The sequence below is a fragment of the Dipteris shenzhenensis genome, chromosome 32 (genome assembly GCF_047967505.1).
Source record: "Dipteris shenzhenensis isolate YYH24624 ecotype China chromosome 32, Dip_SZ_1.0, whole genome shotgun sequence".
NCBI lineage: Eukaryota > Viridiplantae > Streptophyta > Polypodiopsida > Gleicheniales > Dipteridaceae > Dipteris > Dipteris shenzhenensis.
In genome coordinates this window covers 38,072,413-38,089,219 of record NC_141627.1, presented here as the reverse complement: position 1 = coordinate 38,089,219, position 16,807 = coordinate 38,072,413, and the positions used below count along the sequence as shown (strand labels likewise).

General features: G+C 41.0%; 1 protein-coding gene across 1 annotated transcript; it reads left to right on the top strand.

Annotated features, from left to right (window-relative positions):
- The first annotated feature begins 422 nt into the window (after positions 1-422).
- LOC147880711 (transcription factor MYB61-like) lies at positions 423-1,076 on the top strand. The gene is made up of 2 exons (XM_087370660.1): positions 423-592; positions 746-1,076. The coding sequence occupies exons 1-2, from the start codon at positions 423-425 to the stop codon at positions 1,074-1,076; spliced, it is 501 nt and encodes a 166-aa protein (XP_087226786.1).
- The last annotated feature ends 15,731 nt before the right edge of the window (positions 1,077-16,807 follow it).

Below are 16,807 nucleotides of genomic sequence, written 5' to 3'. Positions count from 1 at the left end.
ATATAATGGCTTTGCCACAGAAAGCCTAGAGAAATTAAAAAATACTAATCCTTCCTTGGTGGAGGACTCCATATCCTTAACATCCTATGCTAAAATGCTGCCAATCATATCCCTCTCATCCTTTGTGTGTATCTTTAGAAGTGATGAGGATCTTCACCTAGTCATTGAAACTAAGAACAACGTTGAGGGATTACGTTGTAGGCACATCAAAGGCCCTGAGAATAGTTGATTCATGCATGTACAATTGCAATTAACTCATCAGCAATGGGAAAAGGGCTTTAGTCCCCATACGAAGATGAGAGGTTGAGACAGTGTGTTGGCACCAATTCTACGCACGATAGGTGGACAGACATTGCGCGGAAAGCGGGTAAAGTGGGATTGACAATGTATGAAGTTTAAGATTGCTTATGATTTAGGTTCGTATGCGTCATGCTTTGCAGTTGCACGGATCTTTTGCAGCAGGGCTTCAACGCTGCGGAAAGAGTTGTCGACGACGTTGGATAAACCACTTGAGACGGAACTTGAAGCATGGAAAGTTCACGCCAGCCGAAATGAGACTCGTGGCTGATCTACATGGGGTCCTAGGAAACAGGTACAAAAATGATCAGAGGCTTCTAGATTAACGAATAGCTAGATTAACGAATAGCTAAAAATTGGAGGGCAATATAGGACGGGCTTGGTCTTTTTCGAATGCTACTTTGCGGGCTAGCTGATACATATATGCTTGCCTTTATGTGTGATACAGGTGGTCGGCTATAGCGGCTCACCTAGTGGGCAGAACGGATAACGACGTCAATAATTTTTGGAACTTGCAGATAAAACGACAACTCAAGCTCGTCGGTGGAAGCGATGAAGCAGGGCCTTCGACCTGCCGGTCAAAGAACGCTCAAAACAAGGCGCATCCTGCACACGATTGTTCGACGGTAACTTATGCAGGCCGGGTATTTCCTTTTGCTGATATGGACGCGGTGAATTTCAACAGATGCCAGCCTCGGAGCCCGCTCCTTCCTGCACCGAGCCTCAGTGGAAAAGCTGCCCCACTGCAGATAAGCGCTGTTGCATTGATGGATGTTTAGAAATCAGGTCGTAAATTCTATTTGCAAGGGATCAAAAACTTGTGGAACAGCCAGCTCCCGGGCGATGGAGTCAGTGCCAAGCTTGGCTAGCTGCTTCCAACGAATGAGACAGATAGGTGATGAAGGAGATCAGTTGGATGATGGGCAATGGCAAAAGAGCGGGGACAGCCGAAGAGGCAAGCTTGCAAGCGAATGTAGTGCTGATCATTCCTGCAAATATATCTTCGACTGCGAGCCTTCCCCGGACTATGAGTAGATGTTGTCACTCCCCTAGCCTTCCCCGGAATATGAGTGGATTGTATCACTCCCTCTTATGAGTGGATTGTATCACTCCCTTTGAGTCTCCCTGATCTGCCTCCGAGCTGCTCCTCCTCCTTCGCTTCCATTAACAGAAAGATGAGCAGGCATGAGATGTATCTTTCTCAAAGAGCAATTTGATTCAAGGGGGCAACAACTAGGAATAAAAATCGAAAAAGATAGCATACAATGATGATTTACACAAAGTCAAGAATGAGCAACAGATTGTTTCATCTTTCAAAGAAAGTGTCTTTCAAAGAAAGATGCAATGTACTTTGTGATGCCGCCTCCAAAAGCACCTAGATTTTTTGAATTGGTTCCTGCATTGGAGATCCTCCAACATATGTGGGAGGAATTTTCCATTGAGGAAGCAAGAAAAATGCAGTTAAAGATCATCCTTGAATACTTTCAGGGTGTCATTGAACAAGGTTCAACTTCATTGGAGAGACCTAAGGTGCAAGAATCCACACATGAGAAAGGAAGTTTCTTTATGGAACCACCCTCTGAGTCTCCTGCACAATTTACTCTATCTGAGTGGCCATGGCCTCATTTCCAAACCTCTTGTAGCAAATGTCTTCTAAATTGAGTACTTTTCTTGTCAGGTCATTTAATCTTAGGAAAGCTTCTGCATTTTGACCTCACCCAATGGACCCGGTCCCAAGCCAAAGGCTCCATCAAAGGATATGAGTAACCTCACCCGTCTACGACGGGCTAGAGACTCGCTTCCCAGGGTCTCAAGATGCTAAAATGCCATTAATTTCAATAGATAGAATATCCAATAAAGGCACCTCTTGGGTTGGTTGCACAATAAAAAAGGTGAAGCATAGATGTCAAATCTCAAAATTAAAAAGATGTGTTCTCCACATATGCATGCAATTCGTGTTCCATTATGAAAATGTTTTATGTCATGAATTTTCGTTCTATATATCGAGGAGAAGGTGAAGACACACACAATGACAGATTGTGTGTGAGAGAGAGGGATGTTAGTTATACCTGAGGGAAAGGGTTGAAATTAGACTACTAACATCACCAAGTTATTAAGTGTGTCATGGTTAGAGCTAGCACTCTTGGCAAGGCTTGCATGTTGATCCCTTAAACCAACAATATAATAAAAAAACTTTTATAAACACAACAAACATTTAAATGCAAGTAACATACTCTAACCAAAAACTTCTCTGTGACAGAGTACTTCAAAATATTACATCCGAAAGTGGAGTCACATGTTTGAACATCCAATGGCTACATCAAAGAACTGATTGATATGTCCAAATACAGATCCGCGAACAAAGTCATAACTGAATATACAAAATCTAAAATAGACACACAAACATCCCTAAGGAAAAGTCTGTGGCCATGTACTATAGGGAAAAGCCTGCAGCGGGCGGCCATGTAGTCCACGTCCACCGTGTCCACCACATCCACCAGTCCACGTCGGCTACGAACGTACAACGGAGTACCGACTATCGTATCTAGACCAACATCACAAAAAAATATAATTTAGAAACTATAATTATTGAGCCTTAAAACTTTTATGCCTGTATGTGTTAATAAAACCCGACTCATTCGTTAGAGTACTTACTCAGACGCAAAGGGCTGTCAACAGTGCGGACAAAGGTGTACATATAGTCCCCATTTTTCCCTCGATAGAAAATCAGTGTTCGCACAGTTGCATAGTATCGTAGCCAGCAGACAATGATGGTCTACAGTCCATCATCCCTCTAAAGCCGATGATGAGCTAGGACAACGTAATATCCCAAGTGGACTCATCCCTCCAAAGGATGGTGGACGTGGAGATTCATTACAAACCTTGAATCAGGAACATTCCTAAAAGACAAACAATAGCATGTTTCCCCACTCATATATAATCCACATAACCTTTTTGTTTTAACAAAAATAAAGCAACAAACAATGTACATGCTTCCTACCCAAGGTAGCTCTCCAGCTCAAGCATATCCAACAATAGCTGCACGCTCTCCATAGATGTCCAGCCCATAGGATCTGACAATTTTCTAAAAGTCAATGACTCTACTATTATACAAGTCAACATAAAACGTGGTTGTCAAGCAATTATGTACCTTGCACCTACGCTCCTACTTTGGTGACAAACGTGAACTCCCTAGACATCCTATCCATTGCAAAAATAAACACATGTACATATAGAGAAGAAAAGAATAGACTATCAAAAGAAAATAGCCTGTAGTATATTGGAAACCCACAACTTAAATAAAAAATGAAATTTCACAAAGTACACACAAAACTCATAAAATCCAAACATTATCAAGGACAAAATCATGAAATATCGAATAAACTTAAAAAAAGGTATAGAAAAATTACCCGAGAAAGTTTAGGAGGGCTTGAAAGAGCATTGGCATACTCCTAAGCTCTTATTGTTGCCAATTGAAAAACTTCCTTATACACAACATTTGTGGTAGAAGTATTATTTGCCTCCTCGCCACTGGCATCAGACACACTCTCCTGAATGAAAACCTTAACAATGTTTGATGCTCAGATACATGAAAATGCCACGTATAGCTGGCCATGACTGAACACCAGTGCCGCCAAGTATAGCCCCAAAAAAGACAATGTTTGGCCCTGTGACTTGTTGATTGTCATGCCAAATGCCAACCAAATAGGAAATGTCTCGTCATGTCGAATGGAAGTTTAAGGTTGGTCGAAATGAAGGTTATCCTTGGAATGAATGTTCTATCACCAGCATTGGTACGAGTAATGATTTTAGCTTCTAACACTTTCGAGTGAAACTCTTTACATATCAACTGTGTCCCATTGCACAAACCCTGGTGGCGAGGATTTAGATTGCGCAACAAAATTATAGGAGCATTCCTTTTCAAAACCAATCGATGTGGGAGACATCCACCACACCAAGATCCACACTATTCAGATTTTTGATTGCAAATAAAAAAGAATCCCTCCCTGAGTTGTCCAATTTTGCGCTTAGGTACTCCCTTCCTCACCAGGCATTGCATTCAATGCCACAGCATTAATTGCATCAACCTCAAGGTTTCGACGTGCAAGAATAGCACGCTCTCGAAATTATGGTGCATAGTCCAAAATAGTAGCAAGCCCTCTATACACCCATCCAATGAGGCCTTCCATGGACTTTGTCTCTAAAAGCATGTGCGATGGAATCACAATAATATCTTCTTTAGTACATCTGTTTATCCCATTGCCAATGTCCAAAACCCATTGCGTGAACTCTTGCTCGACAAAGTTATCACCATTGTGAAGGACCCACATATTCTGCGTGAGCTTCAATACTGTAACTTGCGACCCCAAATCGTTGAGTGGCATAAGGTAGCATTGACAAATGTCCTCTCGTCCTACCTTTGGAAGCACTGGCAAGACTTGTCTAAAATCCCCCCCTAACAAAACCACCTTTCCACCAAAAAAGTGCTCATTTGACATGATATCTTGCAATGTTCTGTCTAGTTGCTTGAAAGCATGCCTCATCCTATATTATCAGCCTAGCCATCTTTAAAACATCTGCGAGGTGACTATTAACCTTAATATTACAGTTGCTAGTACCATCTAGCTCCAACAATATCTTGAATCATGAGTGTGCCGTGCGTCCGTTAGTAGCAACTCTGCAATCCCAAAATATGCACATGCCAAAGTGATGTGCCTCTCCCCACGCAACCGAGAGAGCAATAAATTATAGAGAAAGGTCTTTCCACACCCTCTTGGTCCATCGAGAAAAAATACCTCACCGCCGCTGTCTCCATAGACCCTTGCCAAAATTTGATCAAATGCAGCATGTTGGCATTGATTCAATGACATTTCCATCCGCTGGGCAGTCATTGCTTCTTTCACACAATCAAACATTCTTTCTTCTTGCAATAAGCCATTTGCAGCTTCTGACAAAGATGTTCTGTCAACAACAGGAATTCCGTCAAACTCAGCCAACCTTCGCCCATGTTGTTGAAGAATGTTCTCCAAGTGCAATACAACCTTCTTTATCTCGCCAGGGCACGACAATCAATTAAATTCCCCATACTCGATTCCAATACATGAAAAAAATCATCCGAAAGCCCGATGGAAATCCCACAAAAGTCCAAGAGACATTGGCTCATAGAAACCCAAAATTGTGACAAATAGGTGTCTCAACTATGCACTATTTTGGTAAAACATAGCCTCTTGCACACACAAACCATTCATCATCACTCTCCAACAATCCCCGTGCTATGCATGCTGCCTTGAAAGTAGGGTAGACTTGCCTGTCAAAAGTACGTAGGTCATCAAAGGACTTGCATCCCCTGCATACATTAAGAAGCATATGCATAAAGTAGAGCTCACCAACTAAGGGAGAAATATTGTACATCCAGCCGATGGTATTCCCCTTCTGTCTTCTAGTCCACTGCTTATTAGTTTTGTTCCAGTATGGCAAGTCATCATACAACACGTTGCTTGTGTCATGTTACAACTGATTGTAAGTGAACCATTTTGTGAGAGTGGTCTTCTGATTTTGTTTCTTGTCCACAACATTATGCAAATCATCATCATCTCGAAATATAACGTTATTGCGCATCGTAAGATGAACCTGCAACCTTTGCACAATCGGTTTTTCATTGTGCATGGCATACTCGTAAATCCACCAACATGCTTCTGAAGCTAACACGTAACGTGCGTCCAAGTAACTACTAATCTCATCAATGCCACCATCGATTGTGTTGTGCAAATGCCCTTGCTCTCCTGCATGATTTAGTTGCATCCTAATGATGGCTCTAGCAGGATGTTATGCCAAGCTTGCGGCATATCGAGATCCGTGGATGCAAGAAACTCTGTGATATATACTAATGACTCTTGCACAAGCCATCCCTCTGCCATGCTTGCTTCTGGTCTTGCTCTTTGTCTTACAAATCCCTTTAAAGTTTTCATAAACCGCTCGAGAAAAAACATCCATCGACTATGAACGGTACCTGCAATAGCCACCTCATCAACTATGTGCACAAGCAAGTGGACTTGAGTTGTCATAATGCTCAAGGGAAAGTGCTTCTCAAGCAAGCATACGGCTTCGATGGATTCCACCCTAGCCTTCTCGATGCTCGATATGGAGATCTCTTTTTGAGATATCCACCTATTTCACATGTCCATGTAAGATATTTTCATAATCAGTCTACAGATTAATCAGCTTAAATTGAAGAAAATGCAATCAATGTGATTTGATAGTAAGCATACCTCACAATACCACAGATCTTGAATATAGCATTTCTAACATCTTCTTGTAAGCACCCTTTTATTGTAATTGGGAGGATGAACTATTAAAGCAACAAAGAAGTCATGTCAACAATATAACATAATCATAATTACGCTAATGCATCACGATTATCGGTACACTAATTATACTTAGAATACCTGTAAGACCTTGTGCCAATCATGGGACTTGAGCCCACTAAGCTTATTGTCCTTTGAAAATGCTCCTTTCAAGCAACGCATGTACCCTGTCAGTGTTTGAAAAGAGACAATGTCTGCCTTGATTGCTACCTCCTCCCTCGTAGAGAGGATCCACGTTGCTTTCAGGAGGACATTTCCCGAAGCATGCACTTGGGGCCACAAACAAGACATCCTATTCATAGCACACAAGTCTTCTCACACTCCTCTCGAGTCTTTGGAACCAACCAAGTGTGCCCAAATAGTAGCCCCCACATTCTTGAAGATATGCATGGGATCCAAGAGATGATAGATTTGTAACTGACCCCAATAAGGAAGCTCGTGAAAGATCGATAGCCTCTTCATACCAGGAGGAGGTTCCTCTCCATTCACCCTCCAAGCTTGAATCCAGTCACTTGCCTTCAAATATGATGGTGGTGGATCAAGCTGACCTCCACGTGCGAGATGGTCGAGCGGAAGGTATCGAGCATGACCTTCATAAACATTTTTCCTCATATGTTTGGAGTAACATGCAAGTGATTTGAAACCCGGTCCACAAACAGGACAAGCATGGTACCCACTTGTAACAAGTCCTGCACGCGTGCATGAATGTGTTAGTATAAGACATGCGTGCAAAAGAGAGTCATAAAAGCATAATCCCTCATTATACATGTAGAGACACAACCACGTACCTGCGCACTCTCCATATCCTGGGTAGTCATGCATGGTCCACATCAAGATACCCCTGACGAAAATATCATTGGTATGTCTAGGAGCTCTGGAAATATCAAAGACCTGCACTCCTCTCCGTAATATTTGTAACTCCTCTATCAAAGGTGCCATGTACACGTCCATATTTTTTGCCTTGTACTTTCCTGGCAGAAGTAGTGCAAGCATGAGGTGTCCCTTTTTTATTGTTAGCCATGATGGGATATTGTAATTCACCACGACTATGGGCCATGTCGACCTAGATGTCGAGCGTAACCCGAAAGGATTCACGTTGTCCATGGCGAGCCCAAGATGTAAGTTGTGTGGCTCCCTCGCAAAGTCCGGCCACTGATTATCTATGTGCTTCCAAGATGCACAATCTGCGGGAATCCTCAATGTGTCATTAGTCGACCGATGAGATGCATGCCATGTCATCAACTCCGCTATGGATTTGCATCGGAACATGTGTTGTATTCTTGCAATGATGGGAAAGTGTCTCAAGACCTTTACCGGTATCCGCTCACCCTGCAAGTCATCTCTATATCGTTGTTCCCCACACTTTGGACAACTAGCTAAATCTCCATGCTCACGATGAAAGAGAATACAATCATTACGGCAAGCATGGATGGTGTCATAATCCATACCCACCATTGTTAGCAACTTTTCGCTTCATCTCTTGATGCGGGCATGGTATTTGGTGTAGGCAACATCTTCTGGAGCAACCTATGACAATTCAAACATACATAGGCTTCGAACAATGATGATTCGGTATACACTATCCAAATGATGATTCTCAAAACAAACATGATGATTCTCAAAACAAACAATATCCAAATAATGAGTCAAATTAAAGCAAGAGCTAACCTCATTAAGGCCGAGACACTTGTATCCGACCACCCATACTTTACTTGCAGATTCAAGATTGAGAGACAAGCACGTAGTTTAGACATCATAGCACCCTCCTACAATTGTGTTGATTGCAACTCTCACATTTTGACCTCAAACTCTGACATCACGTGTACATGGGATGTAGTGCCCCTAAAAATAGAATCCATCATGTCGACCATACCCTCATCATCATCTGGGAAACTATAGTCTTGCTCAAAGTGTGAAGGCATATGTGTACCCTCGTCAGCCTCCTCATCCTATTTTAAGATTTCGTGTAAATATAAGATCTTGTATTTCTTGCTATCCAATAAGACTGCAAACTTAAATAGCTTTGACTTACCGATAGTCCATCAACACGTGCAACACCAATGATGGGTACTGGTTGGGGCTCCTTCCCATACATCCGCAAGTGGCGCATGATGATACGACGTTGATGTCATACTTCTCGCTTGCAATGAGTGCAATGACAGTATAACCTCTCTATAAGCCACTTTGTGCTCCCGGGCATTGGCACATCATCCGACGAGCTTCCACTCGTCCCTTCCATCTACACTTATAAAATCACAACATAAGTTGCAAGAAAATATATTAACAGTTATAAAATAGCATGTATGAGCTTCCCTTCAACTTAGAACAAAAAGTGTCTTAAAGCGTCGCTATATAGTGATGTTTTGTTGTGTTCCATCACTATATAGCGATGCTTTTAATTAAAAACATCACTATATAGCGACGCTGTGGGTTAAAATCGAAACCCGACGCTACGTGCGGTGCTTTCTTTAGCACTCTCTAATCTTTCAAGTAAGCAAGGCAATCTCTCCTCCCACCTATTTTCGACAACCTCCCACTCTATTCTCCACTCCTCACCCTTCTCCTAGCTCTTGTGCTCCCTCTCCACCCTTCTCCCTCTTTAGTTTCTTGAAAGAAAGTTTTTTAAGAGGTGAGTCTGTTTCAACAATGTAGGTTATTTATTTGTTAGCTTTAGTTTTGTGAGTGCTTCTCCTTGTATTGCTAAACCTATAAACTAGTTTTCATGCTTGTTTTCAAAGGATTGAAACAAAAAACGAGATTTCAAGAAAGAAAGAAGACTCACCTCTTCTTTTCCTTTTTTGTATTTCTCTTCCTTCTCTTTCTCCTTGTCTCCTCAATCTCCTCCTTTCAAGAAGTTACTTTTGTAATCTCCTCCTTCCTCTAACATCTTATTTGAAAAATGGTATGTTTCCTCTCTTTTGTAGGGCCAGTCCACAACACCGGGGCGGGACGTACTATTTCAGGTAAGTGCTTCCTCTTTTTTCCATTTGTTATTTTTGTTATTTGCATTGGCCTGCAGCTAGCGCCTTAAGTGCTAGCTACAGTGATGGGTGTAGGAACCCTCTCTCCTTTAATCTTTCAATCTCTTTCCTCCTCTTTTCCCCTCTTTCCTTTCCCTCTTTTTCTCTCTTTCTTTCCCTCTTCTTCTCTCTTTTCCTCTTTTTCCCTCTTTCCTTTCCCTCTTCTTCTCTCTTTCCCTCTTTCCTTTCCCTCTTCTTCTCTCTTTCTTTCCCTCTTTTTCCCTCTTTCTTTTCCCTCTTCTTCTCTCTTTCTCCCTTCTCTTATGCTCATGCTTATGCTTATGCATGAGCATAAGAGAAGTAGACATATGCTCATGCATAAGCATGAGCATATGTCTCTTTTTCCCTCTTTCCTTTCCCTCTTCTTCTCTCTTTCTTTCCCTCTTTTTCCCTCTTTCCTTTCCCTCTTATTCTCTCTTTCTCCCTTCTCTTATGCTCATGCATAAGCATAAGCATGAGCATATGCTCATGCTTATGCTTATGCATGAGCATAAGAGAAGTAGACATATGCTCATGCTTAAGCATGAGCATATGTCTCTTTTTCCCTCTTTCCTTTCCCTCTTCTTCTCTCTTTCTTTCCCTCTTTTTCCCTCTTTCCTTTCCCTCTTCTTCTCTCTTTCTCCCTTCTCTTATGCTCATAAGCATAAGCATGAGCATATGATCATGCTTATGCTTATGCATGAGCATAAGAGAAGTAGACATATGCTCATGCATAAGCATAAGCATGAGCATATGTCTCTTTTTCCCTCTTTCCTTTCCCTCTTCTTCTCTCTTTCTTTCCCTCTTTCTCATTTTCAATCTCTCTTTTATTTTCCTCTTTTTCCCTCTTTTAATCCTTCTTCTTCCCTCTTTCAATCCCTCTTCTTCTCTCTTTCTTTCCCTCTTTCTCATTTTCAATCTCTCTTTTCTTTCCCTCTTTTTCCCTCTTTCAATCCTTCTTCTTCCCTCTTTCAATCCCTCTTCTTCTCTCTTTCAATCCCTCTTCTTCTCTCTTTTTCCCTCTTTCCTTTCCCTCTTCTTCTCTCTTTCTCCCTTCTCTTATGCTCATGCATATGCATAAGCATGAGCATATGCTCATGCTTATGATTATGCGTGAGCATAAGACCTCTTCTTCTCTCTTTCTTTTCCCTCTTTTTCCCTCTTTCCTTTCCCTCTTCTTCTCTCTTTCTCCCTTCTCTTATGCTCATGCATATGCTCATGCTTATGCTTATGCATGAGCATAAGACCTCTTCTTCTCTCTTTCTTTCCCTCTTTTTCCCATATGCTCATGCTTATGCTTATGCATGAGCATAAGACCTCTTCTTCTCTCTTTCTTTCCCTCTTTTTCCCTCTTTCCTTTCCCTCTTCTTCTCTCTTTCTCCCTTCTCTTATGCTCATGCATAAGCATAAGCATGATCATATGCTCATGCTTATGCTTATGCATAAGCATAAGAGAAGTAGACATATGCTCATGCATAAGCATGAGCATATGTCTCTTTTTCCCTCTTTCCTTTCCCTCTTCTTCTCTCTTTCTCCCTTCTCTTATGCTCATGCATATGGATAAGCATGAGCATATGCTCATGCTTATGCTTATGTATGAGCATAAGACCTCTTCTTCTCTCTTTCTTTTGCTCTTTTTCCCTCTTTCCTTTCCCTCTTCTTCTCTCTTTCTCCCTTCTCTTATGCTCATGCATATGCATAAGCATGAGCATATGCATATGCATATGCATGAGCATATGCTCATGCTTATGCTTATGCATGAGCATAAGACCTCTTCTTCTCTCTTTCTTTCCCTCTTTTTCCCTCTTTCCTTTCCCTCTTCTTCTCTCTTTCTCCCTTCTCTTATGCTCATGCATAAGCATAAGCATGAGCATATGCTCATGCTTATGCTTATGCATGAGCATAAGAGAAGTAGACATATGCTCATGCATAAGCATGAGCATATATCTCTTTTTCCCTCTTTCCTTTCCCTCTCCTTCTCTCTTTCTTTCCCTCTTTTTCCCTCTTTCCTTTCCCTCTTCTTCTCTCTTTCTCCCTTCTCTTATGCTCAGGCATATGCATAAGCATGAGCATATGCTCATGCTTATGCTTATGCATGAGCATAAGACCTCTTCTTCTCTCTTTCTTTCGCTCTTTTTCCCTCTTTCCTTTCCCTCTTCTTCTCTCTTTCTCCCTTCTCTTATGCTCATGCATATGCATAAGCATGAGCATATGCTCATGCTTATGCTTATGCATGAGCATAAGACCTCTTATTCTCTCTTTCTTTCCCTCTTTTTCCCTCTTTCCTTTCCCTCTTCTTCTCTCTTTGTCCCTTCTCTTATGCTCATGCATAAGCATAAGCATGAGCATATGTTCATGCTTATGCTTATGCATGAGCATAAGAGAAGTAGACATATGCTCATGCATAAGCATGAGCATATGTCTCTTTTTCCTCTTTCCTTTCCGTCTTCTTCTCTCTTTCTTTCCCTCTTATGCTCATTTTCAATCTCTCTTTTCTTTCCCTCTTTTTCCCTCTTTCAATCCTTCTTCTTCCCTCTTTTCTTTCCCTCTTTTTCCCTCTTTCCTTTCCCTCTTCTTCTCTCTGTCTTTCCCTCTTTTTCCCTCTTTCCTTTCCCTCTTCTTCTCTCTTTCCCCCTTCTCTTATGCTCATGCATAAGCATAAGCATGAGCATAAGAGAAGTAGACATATGCTCAGGACATATGCTCATGCATAAGCATGAGCATATGTCTCTTTTTCCCTCTTTACCTTCTCTCTTTCCCTCTTCTTCTCTCTTTCTTTCAATCTTTTTCCCTCTTTTCTTTCCCTCTTTTTCTTTCTTTCCCTCTCTTTCCCTCTTTCCTTTTCCTCTTCTTCTCTCTTTCCCTCTTTCCTTTCCCTCTTCTTCTCTCTTTCTTTCCCTCTTTTTTCCTCTTTCCTTTCCCTCTTCTTCTCTCTTTCCCTCTTTCCTTTCCCTCTTCTTCTCTCTTTCCCCCTTCTCTTATGCTCATGTATAAGCATAAGCATGAGCATATGTCTCCGTCTTTTATGCTTATGCTTATCATGCATATGTCTCCTCTTTTCCTTTCCCTCTTCTTCCTCTTTTCCTTTGCCTATGCCTATGCCTATGCCGCAGCTTATGTTTGTTTTTTGTTTTTTGTTTTCGTGTTTGTGTCTATGTTAGGCATGGGATCACGTCGCACATCCGACAAGTACGGATAGTTTCGCAGGAGGAGAGCTCACGATCTATATGCTCGAGAGGACTTTGATTCCTCTCAGGTGACTACCCCGAGGACTACCCCTGGTATGACTCCTCTCGGACCTAGCACTGTGACTACCCCTGGTCTGACTCCTCTCGGATGTAGCACTTTGACTACCCCTCGGGGAACTCCTTTGCTAGCCGCGCATGGCTTTGTCGGGAGTCCCGATGAGTTTGTAGCGCTGATGAGCGATGAGGAGGCAGCGAGATTCTTCTCTCTTCTATCTCAGAGGACCTTAGCAATTCCCTCCCCTACACCGACGGCTGGACGTACTGCCCAGCTGTCCCCTCATGCCCTTTCGACTGAGGGGTCATCACTTGCGCGTGCCTCTCGTAAGGGAAGGAAGAGTAGGAAGGGCAGCTTATGTTGTGCTGACTCGAGAGATGTAGACGAGTCAGCACACTCACATTCCTACAAGTCTCCACTTGGTCCGGAGACACGGTATCAGTCAGGTCCCTTGCCCTCTCCTACTCCCATTGCTACTCCTCGCTCCGGAAGCACTCGCACAGCTTCTACTCCTTCTGACTCTGCTACCATTAGTCCTCCTTACTCATCAGGGGATCTCTCCTATCAAATCACGGTTGCTGGAGAGATAATAGAAGATAGAAAGGGCAAAGCAATGATGGCCACCATGAGGCGGTTAATGAGCCATCACTTCAAGAGTGGCATTGCTACCGATTGGTAGTATCAAGATGACCAAAAGAAGCAGGCGGTCATCGATGAATTAAAACAAAAATACCCTAACCCGCCAAATTGGGAGTTTAATGAGGATTATATGCGAGAGCACATGGGTTTGGTCTTGAAGCATCGTAGATCAACCTTGTGTACTTCCATCACAAAGGGGTTGGCTAAACCCAGCTGGGCAGATAAAGCTGATTGGAAGTTCTTCAAGAAGCAGAAGAGGGACCATCCCGAAATGTTCGAGGGTCAGAGGAGGGCTGCGAAGAGACAGCTGGACATCATAGGTACTTCACACTTTGGTGCAGGCGGACGGTTGGCGTTCGAGGCAATCGTGGTAAGTCTACTTCTTCTCATTTAATGTATTGTTCTATTTGTTTTACTACATATTACATGCACTTTAGCTAACTCTAACTCTCGTAAATTGGATCCATAGCAAGCTGCGATGGGTCATCTTCCTACAGATGCAGACACGCGACGCACATTTCGCATAGGACGTGGTTTATTGAGCAAGAGGCAATGGGAGCGACGATCGATTGGGTTGAGGTGGCTGCTCGCACGGTATAAGTCTACTTCTACTCGTAATCTCACTTTTTAAATTGTTTTATTCTTAAGTTCCAATCTAATTTTCAATTTATATGGTTCACTCTTAGGGTCAAAGCTCAAGTGTCCCATCATCCGAGGCAAGCGATCACTAGGGCCAGGGATCAGATGCACATGACGAGGATCAGGAAGAAGGCATAGCTCACGAGGACCAAGGATCAGGCCAAGAAGACGAGGACGAGGATGATTCGGATGAGTAGTAGTAGTAGTGATAGTATTAGTAGTTTGCATTTTCTTCGCCATGTCTGTCATTTTGTATATCCACTCGTTTGAGCAATTTTGTATCACCCTTTCGAAAGGGTAATTTGTAACAAACACTGTTGTATATGTTCAACATGTATATGCTTTTGTTGCTCAATCATTTCATTTGAGCGATTTTGTATGACCCTTTTCGCAAGGGAAATTTTGTTTTTTTTTTTTTTTTTGTAATTAGAAAAAAAAAAGGATTAGTGGGGCTAAACAGGGCCATAGCAAGCCCTGTTTAGCCCCACTAATCCTTTTTTTTAGTTCTATTTATCGTCGCTATATAGCGACGTTTACCAGTGTCACTATATAGCGACAATTATCAGTGTCGCTATATATGCCTCATCTGCGGTAAGTGTAAGGAATATATTGGGAAGGCCCCATGTGTCAACCATTGCCATTAGATCTTTTAAGTTTCTACAGTGCCATGAAGGAGATCCAGGAATAGAACTTGGTATCTGAAACTTAAGAATACATCTAATTATCTCTTGTTTAGATATTCTTGGATCTTGTCGTCTTTGTTGGTCAATATCTCTTTGTAATACTATAGTTTGAGTAGAGTCTGCTATTATAAGAGATTGACATATTTGGTACATCAATAACAAGTATGGTTTGTAAAGAGTGAACAGAGAGAACAATGTTGATATTCTCATTTTTAAATATACATTGAAGAACATCTTGCCATCATGAGCACCATATCCGAAAGGATACAGAAATGGGAATAATGCATACTCTAGTGTTAATTCGTCACATTGTCACAGACCTTCCATAGATGTTATGAGTTGACGCTCAATAATTCTTGTTGAATCACGAAGTACAATTGTGCCAACTTCATGCGATGTATTTTTTTTTCATTGATGAGTTGTAGGTAGCATGTTGATTTGTTCTAGTAATGACAAGTAGTTGTCCTCATGTGCAATTTTCATAAGATTGAATGGTGAGTCACCAGAGTGTCTTTCAAGAATATCAGAAATAACTTCTGAAGAAAGAACACTTACTCCTAGTTTTGGATGCGGTTGTTCATACATTGGGGTTTATTCTAGAGTTAAATGCTAGAACATGTTTTGTTGTTGATAGTAAGTTTGTTGAGTTACTACAGAATCTTTGTTGGCGATTCCAACATATTAGTGGATTTTTTAACATCGATCTCCTTTGTAGTATACCTGTTGCTAAAGATGTAATACTTTTAGAAATGTTTAGGGATATATCGATTATAGAAAGCATTTGCATTTGAAATATGTCCGCACTTAATACATTCTGTAAATAGTCTAGATCATAGGGATTCGAGTACAACTTTCTGAATGGACTATCTATGCATGCTTTACAAGCCATTTTTCATCTATGTCCTAGGCCATTTTTTACATGCAAACTTATGAACGTATTGGATAAGTCATATGGTGTTACAGTTGATTCTAGTAGTGATATTACTGATTTTAACTTTGTAAAAGAACTTGTGTTAAATTTTATTCTACCACAATATACACAATATTGCATCTTTGAAATATATTGAGAAGTGATTTGGTTCCATTCTTTTAGAAATTTATCGATGAATAGCCATGAAGAGAAACTCGGTTGTAATCGTCTTTTCTTGTTTTCTATGCTAATGTAGGAAGCAAGTTCTCTCCTTTCAATAAGTGACCTTTTCATATTTGTAAAGTAAATTATATGTTAAAGTAGAAGCACCTACTTTATTTTCCCATTGTGGATGAGAGTGTTAAAAATGACTTGAAATTCACCAATTCGAATAATCTGCAAACAAAATATCAAGGCTGTTAACACACTATTTTTTTCACTCAAAATTTATAATGTCTCTAGTTTATGTTGATACCAATTTGAATATAGCATTTGAATATAGCATATAGGAATTTGAATGTAGCATATAGCATTTCGAATATAGAACATGGTAAATAGCTCTTTCTTTTTGCACATAGGAGTTTGTGTTTAGCACATATTTTTTTGCATATATTTTGTAGCTATTTGAATTTGGGAGATAGCAGTTTTCATTTATCACTTTGTATATATTTGGTGGCAATTTGAATTTGAGATATAGCACTCTGAATTTCATACATAGCATTTTTCATTTAGAATTAGCACTTAGCATTGATCAACTAGCATTTTTGCATTTAGCATATAGCACTTTGCATCCAACACATAACCAAATAAATTTAACCACACATTCATTTGGAGAGAGAGTCGGCACATTTCCTCTCCAAAAATTATAAGACCAAGGAACGTGCCCTTCCTTGGGTTCATATCATTTTGCATTTTGCACATGGTATTTTACATATATTATGTAGCAATTTGAGTTTGGGATATAGAACATAGCACTTTGCATTTTGCACATGGTAGTTTGTTTTTAGAACTATATGATTTTGTATTTTGAAC

Excerpts from the sequence above, each read along its gene's own strand:
- LOC147880711 (XM_087370660.1), top strand. The coding sequence starts at position 423 with ATGCGTCATGCTTTGCAGTTGCACGGATCTTTTGCAGCAGGGCTTCAA. Across the intron at positions 593-745 it reads CATGGGGTCCTAGGAAACAG|GTGGTCGGCTATAGCGGCTC; the intron begins GTACAAAAATGA and ends TGTGTGATACAG.